The following is a 27,493-nucleotide window of genomic DNA, read 5'->3' as shown; positions in this document are numbered from 1 at the left end:
TACTGGTCCTGGCCAACATAGTCCGAGTAACGCCAAGAGCGAGACCTCCTCCAGGTGGTTCCAGAGGATCACAGGATTAGGCAAGTTAATTGCGTGATTAATATGCATGTGGCACCATGCAAGAATTAATTCCTAGAGAGGAACACACTTATTAAGATATTTTTGTGTAGAGAGAGAAGGGAAAGAGGCCTCTCAGTCTACCAGAAGGGATTTCAGTGCACAAGTAGAGATTTCAGTGCACCAGAAGAGATTTCAGTGCACAAGAAGAGATTTCAGTGCACAAGAAGAGATTTCAGTGCACGAGAAGGGATTTCAGTGCACAAGAAGAGATTTCAGTGCACAAGAAGAGATTTCAGTGCACAAGAAGAGATTTCAGTGCACAAGAAGAGATTTCAGTGCACAAGAAGAGATTTCAGTGCACAAGAAGAGATTTCAGTGCACAAGAAGAGATTTCAGTGCACAAGAAGAGATTTCAGTGCACAAGAAGGGATTTCACTGTACCAGAAGGGCTTTCAGTGCACAATAAATTATCTGAATGCACCAGAAACTTTCCTTTCCTGACTCACATTCCTCTCAACTTCTGTTGCCCAAATTCCCCTTCGTCAATCAGGCCGCATCCTAGGTATTTAAACTGATCAACAACTCCTTCATTTACTCTAATTGCGCAGTCAGGAGCTCTCTCTCTCTCTCTCTCTCTCTCTCTCTCTCTCTCTCTCTCTCTCTCTCTCTCTCTCTCTCTCTCTCTCTCTCTCTCTCTCTCTCTCCACCCTCAATACTTTATTTCACAATGACGTTTATAAGTCTTCCAACAACACAATTTTTACACACACACACACATTATATATATATATATATATATATATATATATATATATATATATATATATATATATATATATATATATATACATATATATATATATGCAATCAACACATACATAGCCTAGGATTATATAGTTACACACACACAATCCATAAACATAAAAAACAGACTACAACACCCCACGACAGAATACAACACCCCCCACGACAGACTACAACACCCCACGACAGACTACAACACCCCACGACAGACTAAAACACCCCACGACCGACTACAACACCCCACGACAGACTACAACACCCCCACGACAGACTACAACACCCCACGACAGACTACAACACCCCCACGACAGACTACAACACCCCACGACAGACTAAAACACCCCACGACCGACTACAACACCCCACGACAGACTACAACACCCCACGACAGAATACAACACCCCCCACGACAGACTACAACACCCCACGACAGACTACAACACCCCACGACAGACTACAACACCCCACGACAGACTACAACACCCCACGACAGACTACAACACCCCACGATAGACTACAACACCCCACGACAGACTACAACACCCCACGACAGAATACAACACCCCCCACGACAGACTACAACACCCCCCCGACAGACTACAACACCCCACGACAGACTATAACACCCCAAGACCGAATACAACACCCCCCACGACAGAATACAACACCCCACGACAGAATACAACACAACACGACCAACTAAAACACCCCTACGACAGACTACAACACCCCACGACAGACTACAACACCCCAGGACCGAATACAACACCCCACGATAGAATACAACACCCCACGACAGACTACAACACCCAAGGACAGAATACAACACCCCACGACAAAATACAACACCCCAGGACAGAATACAACACCCCACGACAGACTACAACACCGCACGATAGACTACAACACCCCAGGACAGAATACAACACCCCACGACAGAATACAACACCCCAAGACAGAATACAACACCCCCCGACAGACTACAACACCCCCACGACAGAAAACAACACTCCACGACAGACTACAACACCCCACGACAGACTGCAACACCCCCACGACAGACTACAACACCCCACGACAGACTACAACACCCCACGACAGACTACAACACCCCACGACAGACTACAACACCCCACGACAGACTACAACACCCCACTACAGACTACAACACCCCACGACAGACTACAACACCCCCACGACAGAATACAACACCCCAGGACAGACTACAACACCCCAGGACTGACTACAACACCCCAGGACTGACTACAACACCCCAGGACCGAATACAACACTCCCCACGACAGACTACAACACCCCACGACAGAATACAACACAACACGACCAACTAAAACACCCCCACGACAGACTACAACACCCCACGACAGACTACAACACCCCAGGACCGAATACAACACCCCACGACAGAATACAACACCCCACGACAGACTACAACACCCCACGACAGACTACAACACCCCAGGACAGAATACAACACCCTACAACAGAATACAACACCCCACGACAGAATACAACACCCCACGACAGACTACAACACCGCACGATAGACTACAACACCCCAGGACAATACAACACCCCAGGACAGAATACAACACCCCACGAACGACTACAACACCCCCACGACAGAATACAACACCCCACGACAGACTACAACACCCCACGACAGACTACAACACTCCACGACAGACTACAACACCCCACGACAGACTACAACACCCCAAGACAGACTACAACACCCCACGACAGACTACAACACCCCACGACAGACTACAACACCCCACGACAGACTACAACACCCCACGACAGACTACGACACCCCACGACAGACTACGACACCCCAGGACAAATTACAACACCTCAGGAAAGGCTACAACACCCCACGACAGACTACAACACCCCAGGACAAATTACAACACCCCCAATGACAGACTACAACACCCCACGACAGACTACAACACCCCAAGACAGACTACAACACCCCACGACAGACTACAACACCCCAGGACAGACTACAACACCCCCAACGACAGACTACAACACTCCACGACAGACTACAACACCCCACGACAGACTACAACACCCCACGGCAGACTACAACACCCCACGGCAGACTACAACACCCCACGACCGACTACAATACCACACGACCGACTACAACACCCCACGACCGACTACAACAACCCACGACCGACTACAACACCCCACGACCGACTACAACACCCCACGACAGACTACAACACCCCACGACAGACTACAACACCCCACGACAGACTACAACACCCCCACGACAGACTACAACACCCCACGACAGACTACAACACCCCACGACAGACTACAACACCCCACGACACAATTCAACACCCCACGACAGAATACAACACTCCACGACAGAATACAACACCCCTACGACCGACTACAACACCCCACGACAGAATACAACACTCCACGACAGAATACAACATTCCACGACCGACTACAACACCACACGAGCGACTACAACACCCCACGACCGACTACAACACCCCACGACCGACTACAACACCCCACGACAGACTACAGCACCCCACGGCAAACTACAACACCCCACGACCGACTACAACACCCCACGACAGACTATAACACCCCACGACAGACTACAACACCCCTCGACAGACTACAACACCCCACGACCGTCTACAACACCCCACGACAGACTACAACACCCCACAACGGACTACAACATCCCACGACCGACTACAACACCCCACGACAGACTACAACACCCCACGACAGACTACAACACCACACGACCGACTACAACACCCCACGACCGACAAAAACATCCCCACGACCGACTACAACACCCCACGACCGACTACAACACCCCACGACAGACTACAACACCCCACAACTGACTACAACACCCCCGCGACCGACTACAACACCCCAGGACAGAATACAACACCCCACGACAGACTACAACACCCCTCGACAGACTACAACACCCCACGACCGACTACAACACCCCACGACAGACTACAACACCCCACAACTGACTACAACACCCCAGGACAGAATACAACACCTCCACGACCGACTACAACACCCCACGACAGACTACAACACCCCACGACAGACTACAACACTCCCACGACCGACCACAACGCCCCACGACCGACTACAACACTTCCACGACAAACTACAACACCCCACGACAGACTGCAACACCCCCACGACCGACTGCAACACTCCCACGACAAACTACAACACCCCACGACAGACTACAACACCCCTACGACCGACTACAACACCCCAGGACAAACTACAACACCCCAGGACAGACTACAACACCCCACGACCGACTACAACACCCCCACGACCGACCACAACGCCCCACGACCGACTACAACACTTCCACGACAAACTACAACACCCCACGACAAACTACAACACCCCACGACAGACTACAACACCCCACGACAGACTACAACACCCCAGGACAAACTACAACACCCCACGACAGACTACAACACCCCAGGACAAACTACAACACCCCAGGACAGACTACAACACCCCACGACCGACTACAACACCCCTACGACTGACTACAACACCCCAGGACAAACTACAACACCCCACGACAGACTACAACACCCCACGACAGACTACAACACCCCCACGACAGACTACAACACTCTCACGACCGACCACAACGCCCCACGACCGACTACAACACTTCCACGAAAAACTACAACACCCCACGACAGACTACAACACCCCACGACAGACTACAACACCCCAGGACAAACTACAACACCCCACGACAGACTACAACACCCCACGACCGACTACAACACCCCACGACCGACTACAACACCCCTACGACCGACTGCAACACCCCCACGACCGACTACAACACCCCACGACCGACTACAACACCCCCACGACCGACTGCAACACCCCCACGACAGACTACAACACCCCACGACCGACTACAACACCCCACGACCGACTGCAACACCCCCACGACAGACTACAACACCCCACGACCGACTACAACACCCCACGACCGACTACAACACCCCACGACAGACTACAACACCCCACGACCGACTACAACACCCCACGACCGACTACAACACCCCCACGACCGACTACAACACCCCACGACAGACTACAACACCCCCACGACCGACTACAACACCCCCACGACCGACTACAACACCCCCACGACCGACTACAACACCCCACGACCGACTACAACACCCCACGACCGACTACAACACCCCACGACCGACTACAACACCCCACGACAGACTACAACACCCCACGTCCGACTACAACACCCCCACGACCGACTACAACACCCCCACGACCGACTACAACACCCCACGACAGACTACAACACCCCACGACCGACTACAACACCCCACGACCGACTACAACACCCCACGACAGACTACAACACCCCACGACAGACTACAACACCCCACGACAGACTACAACACCCCACGACACAATTCAACACCCCCCGACCGACTACAACACCCCCACGACCGACTACAACACCCCCACGACCGACTACAACACCCCCACGACCGACTACAACACCCCCACGACACAATTCAACACCCCACGACAGACTACAACACCCCCACGACCGACTACAACACCCCACGACAGACTACAACACCCCCACGACCGACTACAACACCCCCACGACACAATTCAACACCGCACGACAGACTACAACACCCGCACGACCGACTACAACACCCCACGACAGACTACAACACCCCACGACAGACTACAACACCCCACGATAGACTACAACACCCCACGACAGACTACAACACCCCACGACAGAATACAACACCCCCCACGACAGACTACAACACCCCCCCCGACAGACTACAACACCCCACGACAGACTATAACACCCCAAGACCGAATACAACACCCCCCACGACAGAATACAACACCCCACGACAGAATACAACACAACACGACCAACTAAAACACCCCTACGACAGACTACAACACCCCACGACAGACTACAACACCCCAAGACCGAATACAACACCCCACGATAGAATACAACACCCCACGACAGACTACAACACCCAAGGACAGAATAGAACACCCCACGACAAAATACAACACCCCAGGACAGAATACAACACCCCACGACAGACTACAACACCGCACGATAGACTACAACACCCCAGGACAGAATACAACACCCCACGACAGAATACAACACCCCAAGACAGAATACAACACCCCCCGACAGACTACAACACCCCCACGACAGAAAACAACACTCCACGACAGACTACAACACCCCACGACAGACTGCAACACCCCCACGACAGACTACAACACCCCACGACAGACTACAACACCCCACGACAGACTACAACACCCCACGACAGACTACAACACCCCACGACAGACTACAACACCCCACTACAGACTACAACACCCCACGACAGACTACAACACCCCCACGACAGAATACAACACCCCAGGACAGACTACAACACCCCAGGACTGACTACAACACCCCAGGACTGACTACAACACCCCAGGACCGAATACAACACTCCCCACGACAGACTACAACACCCCACGACAGAATACAACACAACACGACCAACTAAAACACCCCCACGACAGACTACAACACCCCACGACAGACTACAACACCCCAGGACCGAATACAACACCCCACGACAGAATACAACACCCCACGACAGACTACAACACCCCACGACAGACTACAACACCCCAGGACAGAATACAACACCCTACAACAGAATACAACACCCCACGACAGAATACAACACCCCACGACAGACTACAACACCGCACGATAGACTACAACACCCCAGGACAGAATACAACACCCCACGAACGACTACAACACCCCCACGACAGAATACAACACCCCACGACAGACTACAACACCCCACGACAGACTACAACACTCCACGACAGACTACAACACCCCACGACAGACTACAACACCCCAAGACAGACTACAACACCCCACGACAGACTACAACACCCCACGACAGACTACAACACCCCACGACAGACTACAACACCCCACGACAGACTACGACACCCCACGACAGACTACGACACCCCAGGACAAATTACAACACCTCAGGAAAGGCTACAACACCCCACGACAGACTACAACACCCCAGGACAAATTACAACACCCCCAATGACAGACTACAACACCCCACGACAGACTACAACACCCCAAGACAGACTACAACACCCCACGACAGACTACAACACCCCAGGACAGACTACAACACCCCCAACGACAGACTACAACACTCCACGACAGACTACAACACCCCACGACAGACTACAACACCCCACGGCAGACTACAACACCCCACGGCAGACTACAACACCCCACGACCGACTACAATACCACACGACCGACTACAACACCCCACGACCGACTACAACAACCCACGACCGACTACAACACCCCACGACCGACTACAACACCCCACGACAGACTACAACACCCCACGACAGACTACAACACCCCACGACAGACTACAACACCCCCACGACAGACTACAACACCCCACGACAGACTACAACACCCCACGACAGACTACAACACCCCACGACACAATTCAACACCCCACGACAGAATACAACACTCCACGACAGAATACAACACCCCTACGACCGACTACAACACCCCACGACAGAATACAACACTCCACGACAGAATACAACATTCCACGACCGACTACAACACCACACGAGCGACTACAACACCCCACGACCGACTACAACACCCCACGACCGACTACAACACCCCACGACAGACTACAGCACCCCACGGCAAACTACAACACCCCACGACCGACTACAACACCCCACGACAGACAATAACACCCCACGACAGACTACAACACCCCTCGACAGACTACAACACCCCACGACCGTCTACAACACCCCACGACAGACTACAACACCCCACAACGGACTACAACATCCCACGACCGACTACAACACCCCACGACAGACTACAACACCCCACGACAGACTACAACACCACACGACCGACTACAACACCCCACGACCGACAAAAACATCCCCACGACCGACTACAACACCCCACGACCGACTACAACACCCCACGACAGACTACAACACCCCACAACTGACTACAACACCCCCGCGACCGACTACAACACCCCAGGACAGAATACAACACCCCACGACAGACTACAACACCCCTCGACAGACTACAACACCCCACGACCGACTACAACACCCCACGACAGACTACAACACCCCACAACTGACTACAACACCCCAGGACAGAATACAACACCTCCACGACCGACTACAACACCCCACGACAGACTACAACACCCCACGACAGACTACAACACTCCCACGACCGACCACAACGCCCCACGACCGACTACAACACTTCCACGACAAACTACAACACCCCACGACAGACTGCAACACCCCCACGACCGACTGCAACACTCCCACGACAAACTACAACACCCCACGACAGACTACAACACCCCTACGACCGACTACAACACCCCAGGACAAACTACAACACCCCAGGACAGACTACAACACCCCACGACCGACTACAACACCCCCACGACCGACCACAACGCCCCACGACCGACTACAACACTTCCACGACAAACTACAACACCCCACGACAAACTACAACACCCCACGACAGACTACAACACCCCACGACAGACTACAACACCCCAGGACAAACTACAACACCCCACGACAGACTACAACACCCCAGGACAAACTACAACACCCCAGGACAGACTACAACACCCCACGACCGACTACAACACCCCTACGACTGACTACAACACCCCAGGACAAACTACAACACCCCACGACAGACTACAACACCCCACGACAGACTACAACACCCCCACGACAGACTACAACACTCTCACGACCGACCACAACGCCCCACGACCGACTACAACACTTCCACGACAAACTACAACACCCCACGACAGACTACAACACCCCACGACAGACTACAACACCCCAGGACAAACTACAACACCCCACGACAGACTACAACACCCCACGACCGACTACAACACCCCACGACCGACTACAACACCCCTACGACCGACTGCAACACCCCCACGACCGACTACAACACCCCACGACCGACTACAACACCCCCACGACCGACTGCAACACCCCCACGACAGACTACAACACCCCACGACCGACTACAACACCCCACGACCGACTGCAACACCCCCACGACAGACTACAACACCCCACGACCGACTACAACACCCCACGACCGACTACAACACCCCACGACAGACTACAACACCCCACGACCGACTACAACACCCCACGACCGACTACAACACCCCCACGACCGACTACAACACCCCACGACAGACTACAACACCCCCACGACCGACTACAACACCCCCACGACCGACTACAACACCCCCACGACCGACTACAACACCCCACGACCGACTACAACACCCCACGACCGACTACAACACCCCACGACCGACTACAACACCCCACGACAGACTACAACACCCCACGTCCGACTACAACACCCCCACGACCGACTACAACACCCCCACGACCGACTACAACACCCCACGACAGACTACAACACCCCACGACCGACTACAACACCCCACGACCGACTACAACACCCCACGACAGACTACAACACCCCACGACAGACTACAACACCCCACGACAGACTACAACACCCCACGACACAATTCAACACCCCACGACCGACTACAACACCCCCACGACCGACTACAACACCCCCACGACCGACTACAACACCCCCACGACCGACTACAACACCCCCACGACACAATTCAACACCCCACGACAGACTACAACACCCCCACGACCGACTACAACACCCCACGACAGACTACAACACCCCCACGACCGACTACAACACCCCCACGACACAATTCAACACCGCACGACAGACTACAACACCCGCACGACCGACTACAACACCCCACGACAGACTACAACACCCCCACGACCGACTACAACACCCCCACGACCGACTACAACACCCCACGACAGACTACAACACCCCCACGACCGACTATAACACCCCACGACAGACTACAACACCCCCACGACCGACTACAACACCCCCACGACCGACTACAACACCCCACGACAGACTACAACACCCCCACGACCGACTACAACACCCCACGACAGACTACAACACCCCACGACCGACTACAACACCCCACGACAGACTACAACACCCCACGACAGACTACAACACCCCCACGACCGACTACAACACCCCACGACAGACTACAACACCCCACGACAGACTACAACACCCCACGACAGACTACAACACCCCCACGACCGACTACAACACCCTCACGACATACTACAACACCCCACGACCGACTACAACACCCCACGACAGACTACAACACCCCACGACCGACTACAACACCCCCACGACCGACTACAACACCCTCACGACAGACTACAACACCCCACGACCGACTACAACACCCCACGACAGACTACAACACCCCACGACAGACTACAACACCCCACGACCGACTACAACACCCTCACGACCGACTACAACACCCCCACGACCGACTATAACACCCTCACGACAGACTACAACACCCCACGACAGACTACAACACCCCCACGACCGACTACAACACCTCACGACAGACTACAACACCCCACGACAGACTACAACACCCCACGACAGACTACAACACCCCAGGACAAACTACAACACCCCACGACAGACTACAACACCCCACGACAGACTACAACACCCCCACGACAGACTACAACACTCTCACGACCGACCACAACGCCCCACGACCGACTACAACACTTCCACGACAAACTACAACACCCCACGACAGACTACAACACCCCACGACAGACTACAACACCCCAGGACAAACTACAACACCCCACGACAGACTACAACACCCCACGACCGACTACAACACCCCACGACCGACTACAACACCCCTACGACCGACTGCAACACCCCCACGACCGACTACAACACCCCACGACCGACTACAACACCCCCACGACCGACTGCAACACCCCCACGACAGACTACAACACCCCACGACCGACTACAACACCCCACGACCGACTGCAACACCCCCACGACAGACTACAACACCCCACGACCGACTACAACACCCCACGACCGACTACAACACCCCACGACCGACTACAACACCCCACGACCGACTACAACACCCCACGACCGACTACAACACCCCCACGACCGACTACAACACCCCACGACAGACTACAACACCCCCACGACCGACTACAACACCCCCACGACCGACTACAACACCCCCACGACCGACTACAACACCCCACGACCGACTACAACACCCCACGACCGACTACAACACCCCACGACCGACTACAACACCCCACGACAGACTACAACACCCCACGACCGACTACAACACCCCCACGACCGACTACAACACCCCCACGACCGACTACAACACCCCACGACAGACTACAACACCCCACGACCGACTACAACACCCCACGACCGACTACAACACCCCACGACAGACTACAACACCCCACGACAGACTACAACACCCCACGACAGACTACAACACCCCACGACACAATTCAACACCCCACGACCGACTACAACACCCCCACGACCGACTACAACACCCCCACGACCGACTACAACACCCCCACGACCGACTACAACACCCCCACGACACAATTCAACACCCCACGACAGACTACAACACCCCCACGACCGACTACAACACCCCACGACAGACTACAACACCCCCACGACCGACTACAACACCCCCACGACACAATTCAACACCCCACGACAGACTACAACACCCGCACGACCGACTACAACACCCCACGACAGACTACAACACCCCCACGACCGACTACAACACCCCCACGACCGACTACAACACCCCACGACAGACTACAACACCCCCACGACCGACTATAACACCCCACGACAGACTACAACACCCCCACGACCGACTACAACACCCCCACGACCGACTACAACACCCCACGACAGACTACAACACCCCCACGACCGACTACAACACCCCACGACAGACTACAACACCCCACGACCGACTACAACACCCCACGACAGACTACAACACCCCACGACAGACTACAACACCCCCACGACCGACTACAACACCCCACGACAGACTACAACACCCCACGACAGACTACAACACCCCACGACAGACTACAACACCCCCACGACCGACTACAACACCCTCACGACATACTACAACACCCCACGACCGACTACAACACCCCACGACAGACTACAACACCCCACGACCGACTACAACACCCCCACGACCGACTACAACACCCTCACGACAGACTACAACACCCCACGACCGACTACAACACCCCACGACAGACTACAACACCCCACGACAGACTACAACACCCCACGACCGACTACAACACCCTCACGACCGACTACAACACCCCCACGACCGACTACAACACCCTCACGACAGACTACAACACCCCACGACAGACTACAACACCCCCACGACCGACTACAACACCTCACGACAGACTACAACACCCCACGACAGACTACAACACCCCACGACAGACTACAACACCCCCACGACCGACTACAACACCCTCACGACAGACTACAACACCCCACGACAGACTACAACACCCCCACGACCGACTACAACACCCCCACGACCGACTACAACACCCCCACGACCGACTACAACACCCCCACGACCGACTACAACACCCCCACGACCGACTACAACACCCCCACGACCGACTACAACACACACACAACACCAAACCACGAAGCTCCCGTAGACAGTATATGTGAGCAGTGTGGACGGTCGCTGCTGCTAAATCCAGTTGGAGTTGTTGAGAGTTGTGGTAGGCATGGGAGGAGGTGCTGGGAGAGGCATGGGAGGAGGTGCTGGGAGAGGCATGGGAGGAGGTGCTGGGAGAGGCATGGGAGGAGGTGCTGGGAGAGGCATGGGAGGAGGTGCTGGGAGAGGCATGGGAGGAGGTGCTGGGAGAGGCATGGGAGGTGCTGGGAGAGGCATGGGAGGTGCTGGGAGAGACATGGGAGGAGGCGCTGGGGGAGGCATGGGAGGAGGTGCTGGGAGAGGCATGGGAGGTGCTGGGAGAGGCATGGGAGGTGCTGGGAGAGACATGGGAGGAGGCGCTGGGGGAGGCATGGGAGGAGGTGCTGGGAGAGGCATGGGAAGAGGTGCTAGGAGAGGCATGGGAGGAGGTGCTGGGAGAGTCATGGGAGGTGCTGGGAGAGGCATGGGAGGAGGTGCTGGGAGAGTCATGGGAGGTGCTGGGAGAGACATGGGAGGAGGCGCTGGGGGAGGCATGGGAGGAGGCGCTGGGAGAGGCATGGGAGGAGGTGCTGGGAGAGGCATGGGAGGAGGCGCTGGGAGAGGCATGGGAGGAGGTGGTGGGAAAGGCATGGGAGGAGGAGCTGGGAGAGGCATGGGAGGAGGTGCTGGGAGAGGCATGGGAGGTGCTGGGAGAGGCATGGGAGGAGGCGCTGGGAAAGGCATGGGAGGAGGTGCTGGGAGAGGCATGGGAGGTGCTGGGAGAGGCATGGGAGGTGCTGGGAGAGGCATGGGAGGTGCTGGGAGAGGCATGGGAGGAGGTGCTGGGAGAGGCATGGGAGGAGGGGCTGGGAGAGTCATGGGAGGTGCTGGGAGAGGCATGGGAGGAGGTGCTGGGAGAGGCATGGGAGGTGCTGGGAGAGGCATGGGAGGAGGTGCTGGGAGAGGCATGGGAGGAGGTGCTGGGAGAGGCATGGGAGGAGGTGCTGGGAGAGTCATGGGAGGTGCTAGGAGAGGCATGGGAGGTGCTGGGAGAGGCATGGGAGGTGCTGGGAGAGGCATGGGAGGAGGTGCTGGGAGAGGCATGGGAGGAGGTGCTGGGAGAGGCATGGGAGGAGGTGCTGGGAGAAGCATGGTAGGAGGTGCTGGGAGAGGCATGGGAGGAGGCGCTGGGAGAGGCATGGGAGGTGCTGGGAGAGGCATGGGAGGAGGCGCTGGGAGAGGCATGGGAGGAGGTGCTGGGAGAGGCATGGGAGCAGGTGCTGGGAGAGGCATGGGAGGAGGTGCTAGGAGAGGCATGGGAGGATGTGCTGGGAGAGGCATGGGAGGAGGTGCTGGGAGAGGCATGGGAGGAGGCGCTGGGAGAGGCATGGGAGGAGGTGCTGGGAGAGGCATGGGAGGAGGTGCTGGGAGAGGCATGGGAGGAGGTGCTGGGAGAGGCATGGGAGGAGGTGCTGGGAGAGGCATGGGAGGAGGTGCTGGGAGAGGCATGGGAGATGCTGGGAGAGGCATGGAAGGAGGCGCTGGGAGAGGCATGGGAGGTGCTGGGAGAGGCATGGGAGGAGGCGCTGGGAGAGGCATGGTCGGAGGCACTGGGAGAGGCATGGGAGGAGGTGCTGGGAGAGGCATGGGAGGAGGTGCTGGGAGAGGCATGGGAGCAGGTGCTGGGAGAGGCATGGGAGGAGGCGCTGGGAGAGGCATGGGAGGTGCTGGGAGAGGCATGGGAGCAGGTGCTGGGAGAGGCATGGGAGGAGGTGCTAGGAGAGGCATGGGAGGATGTGCTGGGAGAGGCATGGGAGGAGGTGCTGGGAGAGGCATGGGAGGAGGCGCTGGGAGAGGCATGGGAGGAGGTGCTGGGAGAGGCATGGGAGGAGGTGCTGGGAGAGGCATGGGAGGAGGTGCTGGGAGAGGCATGGGAGGAGGTGCTGGGAGAGGCATGGGAGGAGGTGCTGGGAGAGGCATGGGAGGAGGTGCTGGGAGAGGCATGGGAGGTGCTGGGAGAGTCATGGGAGGTGCTGGGAGAGACATGGGAGGAGGCGCTGGGGGAGGCATGGGAGGAGGTGCTGGGAGAGGCATGGGAGGTGCTGGGAGAGGCATGGGAGGAGGTGCTGGGAGAGTCATGGGAGGTGCTGGGAGAGACATGGGAGGAGGCGCTGGGGGAGGCATGGGAGGAGGCGCTGGGAGAGGCATGGGAGGAGGTGCTGGGAGAGGCATGGGAGGAGGTGCTGGGAGAGGCATGGGAGATGCTGGGAGAGGCATGGAAGGAGGCGCTGGGAGAGGCATGGGAGGTGCTGGGAGAGGCATGGGAGGAGGCGCTGGGAGAGGCATGGTCGGAGGCACTGGGAGAGGCATGGGAGGAGGTGCTGGGAGAGGCATGGGAGGAGGTGCTGGGAGAGGCATGGAAGGAGGTGCTGGGAGAGTCATGGGAGGTGCTGGGAGAGGCATGGGAGGAGGTGGCGGGAGAGGCATGGGAGGTGCTGGGAGAGGCATGGAAGGAGGCGCTGGGAGAGGCATGGGAGGTGCTGGGAGAGGCATGGGAGGAGGCGCTGGGAGAGGCATGGGAGGAGGTGCTGGGAGAGGCATGGGAGGAGGTGCTGGGAGAGGCATGGGAGGAGGTGCTGGGAGAGGCATGGGAGGAGGTGCTGGGAGAGGCATGGGAGGAGGTGCTGGGAGAGGCATGGAAGGAGGCGCTGGGAGAGGCATGGGAGGAGGTGCTGAGAGAGGCATGGTAGGTGCTGGGAGAGGCATGGGAGGAGGTGCTGGGAGAGGCATGGGAGGAGGTGCTGGGAGAGGCATGGGAGGAGGTGCTGGGAGAGGCATGGGAGGAGGCGCTAGGAGAGGCATGGGAGGAGGTGCTGGGAGAGGCATGGGAGGAGGCGCTGGGAGAGGCATGGGAGGCGCTGGGAGAGGCATGGGAGGAGGCGCTGGGAGAGGCATGGGAGGAGGTGCTGGGATAGGCATGGTAGGAGGCGCTGGGAGAGGCTTGGAGGTGCTGGGAGAGGCATGGTAGGAGGCGCTGGGAGAGGCATGGGAGGAGGTGCTGGGAGAGGCATGGTAGGAGGTGCTGGGAGAGGCATGGGAGGAGGTGCTGGGAGAGGCATGGGAGGAGGTGCTGGGAGAGGCATGGGAGGAGGCGCTGGGCGAGGCATGGGAGGAGGCGCTGGGAGAGGCATGGGAGGAGGCACTGGGAGAGGCATGGGAGGAGGCGCTGGGAGAGGCATGGGAGGAGGCACTGGGAGAGGCATGGGAGGAGGTGCTGGGCGAGGCATGGGAGGAGGTGCTGGGAGAGGCATGGGAGGAGGCGCTGGGAGAGGCATGGGAGGAGGCGCTGGGAGAGGCATGGGAGGAGGCGCTGGGCGAGGCATGGGAGGAGGCGCTGGGAGAGGCATGGGAGGAGGCACTGGGAGAGGCATGGGAGGAGGCGCTGGGAGAGGCATGGGAGGAGGCGCTGGGAGAGGCATGGGAGGAGGCACTGGGAGAGGCATGGGAGGAGGTGCTGGGCGAGGCATGGGAGGAGGTGCTGGGAGAGGCATGGGAGTACTAGCGGGTACAGCCAGGGGTACCAACTGTGCCACACACATTCGGGTTGCCGCGGGTGTGTACAAGCGTTACCATAGTCCAGTAACGCTTAGAGTAGCAGGCCAAGTAGCCCCAGCCTTGACAACGCTGCTTAAAGCTGGAGTGCCAGGCACCGCCAGAGGGCACCAAGCTTGGCCAAACTTACTTGTTTCAGCTTTAAACTCTTTTTTTCCCCCCTCTGTTTGAAGAGGGTAAATACAGACAGACAGACTCCTCCCATGACTGCTCCGCCTCGTCGCAAATCTAGTGCTAAAAAAAAAAAAATACACCCCCCCACGACAGACCGACTCTAAGATAATCTTATATTCCTAAGATAATTCTAAGATATCCCGACCCATATATCCCTAAGATAATCTGTCATTATTAATAATATGTAATTTACACATTTTATTCTGACAATAAACAACTGTTTTTACTCTCAAAATTCTTAAATGTTTAACATGGAGATCAATAGAAAGCATTAAATTAGGTTTGACTCAATAGCCACCAGAATTAGCACAAGAAAATCCATGAAATATTTGAGGCTAAGTGCCTCATTTGAACATGAGAGCATCAACGGGAGTATTAACAAGGCACGTTCCCAGCACCGCTCCTGTACCAGGTAAGTCCACTGCGGGCTCACCATAGCCCGTGCTACTTGCCCCACTCCTGTGCCGGGTAAGTTACGGGCTCACCATAGCCCGTGCTACTTGCCCCACTCCTGTGCCGGGTAAGTTACGGGCTCACCATAGCCCGTGCTACTTGCCCCACTCCTGTGCCGGGTAAGTTACGGGCTCACCATAGCCCGTGCTACTTGCCCCACTCCTGTGCCGGGTAAGTTACGGGCTCACCATAGCCCGTGCTACTTGCCCCACTCCTGTGCCGGGTAAGTTACGGGCTCACCATAGCCCGTGCTACTTGCCCCACTCCTGTGCCGGGTAAGTTACGGGCTCACCATAGCCCATGCTACTTTCCCCGCTCCTGTGCCGGGTAAGTTACGGGCTCACCATAGCCCGTGCTACTTGCCCCGCTCCTGTGCCGGGTAAGTTACGGGCTCACCATAGCCCATGCTACTTTCCCCGCTCCTGTGCCGGGTAAGTTACGGGCTCACCATAGCCCGTGCTACTTGCCCCACTCCTGTGCCGGGTAAGGTACGGGCTCACCATAGCCCGTGCTACTTAGAACTTGTTCCAAGTGGCTGAATCTATAACAACAACTACAACAGGTAGTAAGTAGTTTAAGCAACACCACTTCTCATTGGTCAAGACGATCAAGGGAGAGAAACCAGGAAATTGGTGTTGGCTATTAAGGCCAATTAACTACTTGAGGTCATTAAGAGCCGTGACAATAGTTTACTGACCAACCACCAAGTATACCCTTGCCCCTCAACATAGTCCAGGACTACAGTAAACTCTCAAGTGTATTCACCTTTCGCTGTAACGAGCTAACTACCGACAAACAAGCTAATGACCCGTGACAACTAGACGAGCTTGGCCTCGTCCATCCTCTACTGCCACCAAAATCAAATCACATTTTCCCAGTCAAATTTTTTTGTTCTCATATATATATATGCAAAAATTTCCATATATTATATGTCTGTGTTCATCTACATGACACGAAGTGTTTACAAGAATTTATATATATGTATATGTGTATTTATATATATATATAAATATATATATATATATATATATATATATATATATATATATATATATATATGCTATATATTATTCCCCGAAGAGAATAAAACCATCGCTGGCATGAAAGGATTCAATAACTAGTATAAGAGTATATTAATAAGCCCTCAGGTGTGTCAACAAGTGTGGTCCCACCACTGCCACACTTGTCACACCACATCATAACAACTCAAATAGGGCAGTTCCCACCCACGGGGTTAATTAATTGCGGGTTCTGAAGACTGGTTCATGAGTTAATAATGTTCTAATTGGCTTTCATGAATAAACAACTGTTACTCCGGTTTACAAGTATTTTAACATATTAAATGCTAAATTAAAAATGTTTATATACAATCTGTAGCGAAAATATGACAGTTTTTATATTTAAATATTTATACAAGCTTTTCAGACTTGACTGAAACAAAGTTTGTATTTAGTAGATTGGTAGATTGTAATGTATGGAGATGGTGGAGTGTGCTAGCAGGTAGATTAGTAGAACTTAAGATAACCTCAAGATAACCTTACCTGTTGCAAGCAGCGCCGCCAGCAGCAACAACGTAAGTCTGGACTCCATCATAACTATATTATCGTTCCTTGCGCCAGCGAGAAACTCTCGCTCGAACCAACTACCCAGAGTTTTCCTCTCGTTTCAAAACACCCCACAAATAAATATCACTCGTGGGAGGGAAGGGAGGAGGTAAAGGGGCCCGCGGACACCAAAAATATATATATATATATATTAAAAAAAAAATTGTGTTTCAAGGTTTTAAGGTTCACAGAGTTGGGAAGAAGAGTGGAGGAACGGTCACCACGTGGTCCGGGAGGTTGTTGATGGCTCACATTCACATGAGCTACTGAACGCTAGCGGGCTCTGGTGCCCTCCCGCGGCCCAGGCCCCGCCCCCACACACACACGGGTTGCCGCTCCTCGCCACCACACTCATCTACTGCCCCCCCCCCCCCTACACTACCACCATACTACACTACCACCATACTACACTACAACCACATTACACTGCCACTATACAACACTACCACCATACTACAATACCCTTTACACTACTGTTACACTACACACTATATATATATATATACATATATATATATATATATATATATATATATATATATATATATATATATATATATATATATATATATATATATATATATATATATATATGTCGTACCTAGTAGCCAGAACTCACTTTTTGGCCTACTATTCAAGGCCCGATTTGCCTAATAAGCCAAGTTTTCATGAATTAATTGTTTTTCGACTACCTAACCTACCTAACCTAACCTAACCTAACTTTTTCGGCTACCTAACCTAACCTAACCTATAAAGATAGGTTAGGTTAGGTTAGGTAGGGTTGGTTAGGTTCAGTCATATATCTACGTTAATTTTAACGCCAATAAAAAAAATTAACCTCATACATAATGAAACGGGTAGCTTTATCATTTCATTAGAAGAAAATTAGAGAAAATATATTAATTCAGGAAAACTTGGCTTATTTGGCAAATCGGGCCTTGCATAGTAGGCCGAAAAGTGCATTCTGGCTACTAGGTACGACATATATATATATATATATATATATATATATATATATATATATATATATATATATATATATATATATATATATATATATATATATATATATATGTTGTACCTAGTAGCCAGAACGTCGTACTCGGCCTACTATGCAAGGCCCGATTTGCCTAATAAGCCAAGTTTTCCTGAATTAATATATTTTTTCTAATTTTTTTCTTATGAAATGATAAAGCAACCCATTTCATTATGTATGAGGTCAATTTTTTATTATTGGAGTTAAAATTAACGTTGATATATGACCGAACCTAACCAACCCTACCTAACCTAACCTAACCTATCTTTATAGGTTAGGTTTGGTTACGTAGCCGAAAAAGATAGGTTAGATTAGGTTAGGTAGGTTAGGCAGTCGAAAAACAATTAATTCATGAAAACTTGGCTTATTAGGCAAATCGGGCCTTGCATAGTAGGCTGAGAAGTGCGTTCCACTACGCAGTTGAAGGAATCATAGAATGATTTATCTCCTCTCATTAGTGTAGGATTCCAGCAGTGTGGGGCTGATGTGTAGCTCTCTCTTGCTGCTGTGTTTGAGTACTCATCTAGTTGTGTTGACAGGGTAGGGCCCAAGCTCCCGTACCCCGCCTTTCCACTGCCTGGTCAGTTATTGTGATGAATCACATTCGTCCGGTCTCTCGTTGTATTTCTGGATTCAATTTTTTTAATTTGCTTCGACGTTCTCTTCAAGAATCGCGTTTTATTTACTTGTGACTCTAACGGTGAAGTGTTTATTGATGACACGTCTGTCCGTGTCATCTGTGTCTCCAGCTTCCACCCGTGTCCTCTGGTCCTGAAGCTTGTCTGTGTCATCTGTGTCTCCAGCTTCCACCCGTGTCCTCTGGTCCTGACGCTTGTCTGTGTCGTCTGTGTCTCCAGCTTCCACCCGTGTCCTCTGGTCCTGAAGCGTGTCTGTGTCATCTATGTCTCCAGCTTCCACCCGTGTCCTCTGGTCCTGAAGCTTGTCTGTGTCATCTATGTCTCCAGCTTCCACCCGTGTCCTCTGGTCCTGAAGCTTGTCTGTGTCGTCTGTGTCTCCAGCTTCCACCCGTGTCCTCTGGTCCTGAAGCGTGTCTGTGTCATCTGTGTCTCCAGCTTCCACCCGTGTCCTCTGGTCCTGAAGCGTGTCTGTGTCATCTGTGTCTCCAGCTTCCACCCGTGTCCTCTGGTCCTGAAGCTTGTCTGTGTCATCTGTGTCTCCAGCTTCCACCCGTGTCCTCTGGTCCTGAAGCTTGTCTGTGTCGTCTGTGTCTCCAGCTTCCACCCGTGTCCTCTGGTCCTGAAGCTTGTCTGTGTCATCTGTGTCTCCAGCTTCCACCCGTGTCCTCTGGTCCTGAAGCTTGTCTGTGTCGTCTGTGTCTCCAGCTTCCACCCGTGTCCTCTGGTCCTGAAGCGTGTCTGTGTCATCTGTGTCTCCAGCTTCCACCCGTGTCCTCTGGTCCTGAAGCGTGTCTGTGTCATCTATGTCTCCAGCTTCCACCCGTGTCCTCTGGTCCTGAAGCGTGTCTGTGTCGTCTGTGTCTCCAGCTTCCACCCGTGTCCTCTGGTCCTGAAGCGTGTCTGTGTCGTCTGTGTCTCCAGCTTCCACCCGTGTCCTCTGGTCCTGAAGCGTGTCTGTGTCGTCTGTGTCTCCAGCTTCCACCCGTGTCCTCTGGTCCTGAAGCGTGTCTGTGTCGTCTGTGTCTCCAGCTTCCACCCGTGTCCTCTGGTCCTGAAGCGTGTCTGTGTCGTCTGTGTCTCCAGCTTCCACCCGTGTCCTCTGGTCCTGAAGCGTGTCTGTGTCATCTGTGTCTCCAGCTTCCACCCGTGTCCTCTGGTCCTGAAGCTTGTCTGTGTCATCTGTGTCTCCAGCTTCCACCCGTGTCCTCTGGTCCTGAAGCGTGTCTGTGTCGTCTGTGTCTCCAGCTTCCACCCGTGTCCTCTGGTCCTGAAGCGTGTCTGTGTCGTCTGTGTCTCCAGCTTCCACCCGTGTCCTCTGGTCCTGAAGCGTGTCTGTGTCATCTGTGTCTCCAGCTTCCACCCGTGTCCTCTGGTCCTGAAGCTTGTCTGTGTCATCTGTGTCTCCAGCTTCCACCCGTGTCCTCTGGTCCTGAAGCGTGTCTGTGTCATCTGTGTCTCCAGCTTCCACCCGTGTCCTCTGGTCCTGAAGCGTGTCTGTGTCATCTGTGTCTCCAGCTTCCACCCGTGTCCTCTGGTCCTGAAGCGTGTCTGTGTCATCTGTGTCTCCAGCTTCCACCCGTGTCCTCTGGTCCTGAAGCGTGTCTGTGTCGTCTGTGTCTCCAGCTTCCACCCGTGTCCTCTGGTCCTGAAGCGTGTCTGTGTCATCTGTGTCTCCAGCTTCCACCCGTGTCCTCTGGTCCTGAAGCGTGTCTGTGTCGTCTGTGTCTCCAGCTTCCACCCGTGTCCTCTGGTCCTGAAGCGTGTCTGTGTCATCTGTGTCTCCAGCTTCCACCCGTGTCCTCTGGTCCTGAAGCGTGTCTGTGTCGTCTGTGTCTCCAGCTTCCACCCGTGTCCTCTGGTCCTGAAGCGTGTCTGTGTCGTCTGTGTCTCCAGCTTCCACCCGTGTCCTCTGGTCCTGAAGCGTGTCTGTGTCATCTGTGTCTGTGTCACAGGTAACGGTAGATTGTTTGGTTTCGTTCGTGTATTACATACACCATATCCCATGCTGTGGACGGTAGTGGACTCCAGGGACACCATATCCCATGCTGTGGACGGTAGTGGACTCCAGGGACACCATATCCCATGCTGTGGACGGTAGTGGACTCCAGGGACACCATATCCCATGCTGTGGACGGTAGTGGACTCCAGGGACACCATATCCCATGCTGTGGACGGTAGTGGACTCCAGGGACACCATATCCCATCCTGTGGACGGTAGTGGACTCCAGGGACACCATACCCCATCCTATAGACGACAGTGGAAAAAGTTACAAAGGCACATGATGGGCTCAGGAACTGAACCCCAAAATTCATTTATCTAAGCAAGTTACAGTCTTGATAAGCTGGTTACACAGCTTAATGCATGTACCGACAATGGGTTCGAGGACGGCCACAAGTACAGTCTTTAAACTAAGCATTACATTTGCGGCGAATTATTTTTAAAATATGATTTGTTTACCATACAGCTCCCCCTCCACACCCCACCCGCACCCCCCCACGCATACTGTACGCGGCGCCGGAAAGATTACAATTACCCACATGTCCAACAAAGCAAACTGGGGCATATTTGGAAAAAAAAATCTGATATATTGTTTTGAATGAAATATTTACACAATTCTTAAACATTTGTTATAGAAGTGTCTGTAAAAAATCATTTCTCTTTTAGCGTTCTATCGCATAGTGACGGAGGTCGTGTGAATAGTTCTGCTGACATGTTATATTTGGTGAGGACGGCATCAACCGGTAATGCGAACTCCCAAAGATACTTACAGCAGAGTCTAAGCCGACCCCCCAAAGATACTTACAGCAGAGTCTAAGCCGACCCCCCAAAGATACTTATAGCCGAATCTAAGCCGAGCAATAATAAAATCTAGGAGTCTCCTGATATTATTCGACGATCCACGTATCTTTGGTTCTTCTTGCGTGTGATGGGAGATGAATCTGCGAATGTTGGTTTCATTTTCTCTCAGATCAACACGGGTTTGTTAAATTTCTTGGCTTATTATTGTTCTTAAGATGTTTGTAGGCAAGCGATTGTTATAGTCAACTCATGCCTCGTAGCCTGGTGGATAGCGCGCAGGATTCGTAATTCTGTGGCGCGGGTTCGATACCCGCACGAGGCAGAAACAAATGGGCAAAGTTTCTTTCACCCTGAATGCCCCTGTTACCTAGCAGTAAATAGGTACCTGGGAGTTAGTCAGCTGTCACGGGCTGCTTCCTGGGGGTGGAGGCCTGGTCGAGGACCGGGCCGCGGGGACACTAAAAGCCCCGAAATCATCTCAAGATAACCTCAAGATGCTTTGAGAGCAGATTCTTTGGCTAAGTCACCAGTTCCATCAAGCACTCGGAGGCTTGGATGTGGTGGAATTACCACGAAATGGACTCTGTTACCATTATTAATAATTTTGTTGTATTTGCGTCTAGCTTCAATCAAGAACATGTTACAATTGTGTCTGAAAGAGTTGAGCACAATTAATGATTATAAAGAACAACTTACAATTAATGTATCAAGTTTGCAGACATGTACACAGCTGAGTTCATGTGGTATGCTGAAGGGTCAAAGGTCACTTGTTCACATGGACTCCCTACTCAAAATACAACCATCGCTGTTGTTGTTGTTTTAGATTTAGCTACTCAGAACAAAATGTCCAAGTAGCACGGGCTATGGTGAGCCCGTAAAAGCTATCGCTAGATAGTTTATATTTTATATGACTAATTTATATGACGTGGCCGTGGTTCACTAATTCCTCTGAGTCAGGGGGAAAGTCGAAAATTTCAGTTTAGCAGCAGGATACTGCTTCTGGAATCTTTCCTTATTAAGACAACTCATAGCTGAGTGGATAGGAGTTCTGCCTTACACGTGTTGGGTTCACGGTTCGAGCCTCCTAGAGCCCAGGGGAATGGAATGGTAAGCCATCACTCATTTTCAGGACAACTGTACTTCCTTTCAGGACAACTGTACTTCCTTTCAGGACAACTGTACTTCCTTTCAGGACAACTGTACTTCCTTTCAGGACAACTGTACTTCCTTTCAGAACAACTGTACTTCCTTTCAGGACAACTGTACTTCCTTTCAGGACAACTGTACTTCCTTTCAGGACAACTGTACTGCCAGCTGCACCCGTGGGGCGGCGCAGGGAACCATCAGTCAACACGGTGTGAGACAGCTCAGCTGACCAGTAATATGGTATAAAGCGTTAAGTTTTCCCATCGAGAAGAAGTTTGGGCTGGGATCCTCTCGGACGTAGGTTCGAACCGTCGTCCCGGCCTTGTGGATTTGTTCAAGTTTGGGCTGATCTTCAATTTGCTTCTTGGATGGAAAGGGAGGGATTAAAAATGTGAAAAGGGGGGTTAGTCTCCCTCGGTGCAAGGACGTGCCATTGTTGTCTCTCTTGGCACAAATTGTTAACTTAATACACTCGAGTTCAAACGGCAGCATAACCTCATACAACATTTGCGTTGTAACATTTACAACATACATACTCATACAACTCATACATACATTTACATACAACTCATACATACATACATACATTTACATACAACTCATACATACATACATACATACATACATACAGTAACTCATACAACATTTGCGGGCTCCTAATATTCGGGTAAACTCTACGGTCTTCGATAGCCACATTACACAACAATACTCTACAGCCACAACACGTGTCTCATCATTCCTCTCTCTTTGTTCACCTGTCCTTAGGTTTGTCTTCATACCCATTTATTGACATTTTTACGTACCTCTGTCTGTCTGTCTGTCTGTCTGTCTGTCTGTCTGTCTGTCTGTCTGTCTGTCTGTCTGTCTGTCTGTCTGTCTGTCTGTCTGTCTGTCTGTCTGTCTCTCTCTCTCTCTCTCTCTCTCTCTCTCTCTCTCTCTCTCTCTCTCTCTCTCTCTCTCTCTCTCTCTCTCTCTCTCTCTCTCTCTCTCTCTCTCTCTCTCTCATATTGTAAATCTGTTCTACTGCAAACATCTACTTTACATTATCTACCGCCATAGACTAGCAGGTCAATATACGTACCAAACAATTTTATACAATTTGCACGATTTTGCAAACAACACTTTTGTTGGGCGCGAAAACGTTTCGCCAAGTAGGATATTAACATAGTTATCGATATCATGATATTGCAAGGTTTATAGCTGTTTAAGACCTGCTATAATAGCCTGCTCAGTTTTTACCCTAATAATTAGGTTTGAGAGAAAAGTCTTTCAGGAGTGATCATGTTGTCAAGTCTGCAAGCACGATGTGTACACGTTTTACACACGTTGTTCTTGTGTACGTGTTCCAAACACGTGGTTGTGTACACGTTTTACATACGTTGTTGTTGTGTACGTGTTCCAAACACGTGGTTGTGTACACGTTTTACACACGTTGTTGTTGTGTACGTGTTCCAAACACGTGGTTGTGTACACGTTTTAAACACGTTTACACGATATGCAAGTCACTGCCACATGTTCCGACAGGGATGTGGCTTGATGCGGCTGAATATATTATCCCGTGGAGGATATGGATAGCTTGGTGGAGCCATAGAGCTCACCCTAGTTTGGGTATGCGGTGGATGTCTGGATAAACGCAGCCAAGTGGTCGCCAAGGAGGATAAAACACATCCTGACCCACACAGTCTTCATCCATCAAATATGGGAGAGGAAAGAATAAGAAAATGAAAAGAATAGGGGAACAGTAAAGAACATGAGAGCAAAAATCAAGACACAGATGAAATCTGGGAACTAGAATGAATATGAACGCGGAACAGAATATAGGAAGGGTAAAGGTACTAAGAATATGGCCGTAGGAAAGAAGATAGAAACAGCGAAATGACATCCGTCTCAAGGGATTAACGTGTTAATACACCAATAAAGGCGCTCAGACATTCATACATATAAGCGACGCAGAAGTCAGCCAGGAGCTGTTACTGCTACTTCCACTGTTAGGTTGTAACGTAACAAGTTGTGTCGATGAGATACTTGAAGTTCTGGCTGAATAGTTGCGAAGGTCTGGAGTGGTGGGGTAGAGACTGTGACTGAAGCTGATAGTGTATTCAATCATTCTATTATCTACTCAGGCCACATGAGAGGCAGATACTCTCTCTCTCTCTCTCTCTCTCTTCTCTCTCTCTCTCTCTCTCTCTCTCTCTCTCTCTCTCTCTCTCTCTCTCTCTCTCTCTCTCTCTCTCTCTCTCTCTCTCTCTCTCTCTCCTATTACCACCTTGCGTCATTCACCATCTCTCTCTCTCTCCCACCGACGGTCTGTTGACATTTGACTTAATCAACCACCGCACCACAAAAAAATGAAGGGTCGTTAGTGATGATGATGTGTGTGTGTGTGTGTGTGTGTGTGTGTGTGTGTGTGTGTGTGTGTGTGTGTGTGTGTGTGTGTGTGTGTGTGTGTGTGTGTGTGTGTGTGTGTGTGTGTGTGTGTGTGTGTGTGTGTGTGTGTGTGTGTGTGTGTGTGTGTGTGTGTGTGTGCGTGTGTGTGTGTGTGTGTGTGTGTGTGTGTGTGTGTGTGTGTGTGTGTGTGTGTGTGTGTGTGTGTGTGTGTGTGTGTGTGTGTGTGTGTGTGTGTACTCACCTAATTGTGCTTGGGGTTGAGCGCTGGCTCTTTGGTCCCGCCTCTCAACCGTCAATTAACTCCATCTCAATCTAAATTTCTCAATCACTGGCGACTTTGTTTACAATTTGTAAACAGTTAATGAGCTCGGAAGCACCGGGAGGCTGTTTATAACAATAACAACAGTTGATTGGCAAGTTTGCATGCTTGTAAACTGTTTAATAAATGTAACCAAAGCCGTCAAAGACTGATGAAAGATGTACACGTTCGTAAGTACTTGCGTAACTGATTAGTGAATCTGCCCCCCAGGCTACTGACACCAGCTGCTGCTAATCGCAAGAATTAATAGCAATATTACCAATAATAATGAATGGTACGCACACACTTCAGTCTCTGATCATTCTAAACCCATTTCCACCGAAGGACCGGGGAGCCGGTCGGCCGAGCGGACAGCACGCTGGACTTGTAATCCTATTGTCCTGGGTTCGATCCCAGGCGCCGGCGAGAAACAATGGGCAGAGTTTCTTTCACCCTATGCCCCTGTTACCTAGCAGTAAAATAGGTACCTTGGTACCTATTTTACCTTAGGTACCTTAGTCAGCTGTCACGGGCTGCTTCC

The 27,493-nt window shown here is 52.3% G+C and overlaps 2 protein-coding genes across 8 annotated transcripts in view; both read right to left on the bottom strand.

The window, feature by feature from the left end:
* LOC123761699 (protein amalgam) overlaps positions 1-18,914 on the bottom strand; it is a 513,864-nt gene extending 494,950 nt beyond the window's left edge. For 6 of the 7 annotated variants that reach the window (XM_069330537.1, XM_069330542.1, XM_069330539.1 and 3 more), the window contains exon 1: positions 18,584-18,903. In XM_069330537.1, the coding sequence (XP_069186638.1) occupies positions 18,584-18,635 (52 nt within the window). In that variant the 5' untranslated portion in view covers positions 18,636-18,903. Of the gene's footprint in view, positions 1-18,583 lie in introns of all 7 variants that reach the window. The other variant, XM_069330540.1, reaches the window with a different exon arrangement.
* A 1,446-nt stretch (positions 18,915-20,360) lies between these two features.
* Positions 20,361-27,493, bottom strand: part of LOC123750721 (serine-aspartate repeat-containing protein F-like) — a 15,641-nt gene continuing 8,508 nt past the window's right edge. The window contains exon 2 of the mRNA XM_069330828.1: positions 20,361-22,261. Coding sequence (XP_069186929.1) covers positions 20,361-22,261 — 1,901 coding nt within the window. The remainder of the gene's footprint in view (positions 22,262-27,493) is intronic.

The sequence above is a fragment of the Procambarus clarkii genome, chromosome 24, assembly GCF_040958095.1.
Source record: "Procambarus clarkii isolate CNS0578487 chromosome 24, FALCON_Pclarkii_2.0, whole genome shotgun sequence".
Taxonomy (NCBI): domain Eukaryota; kingdom Metazoa; phylum Arthropoda; class Malacostraca; order Decapoda; family Cambaridae; genus Procambarus; species Procambarus clarkii.
Note: the sequence above shows the minus strand (reverse complement) of the source record. Positions and strands in the feature narration are given on the sequence as shown.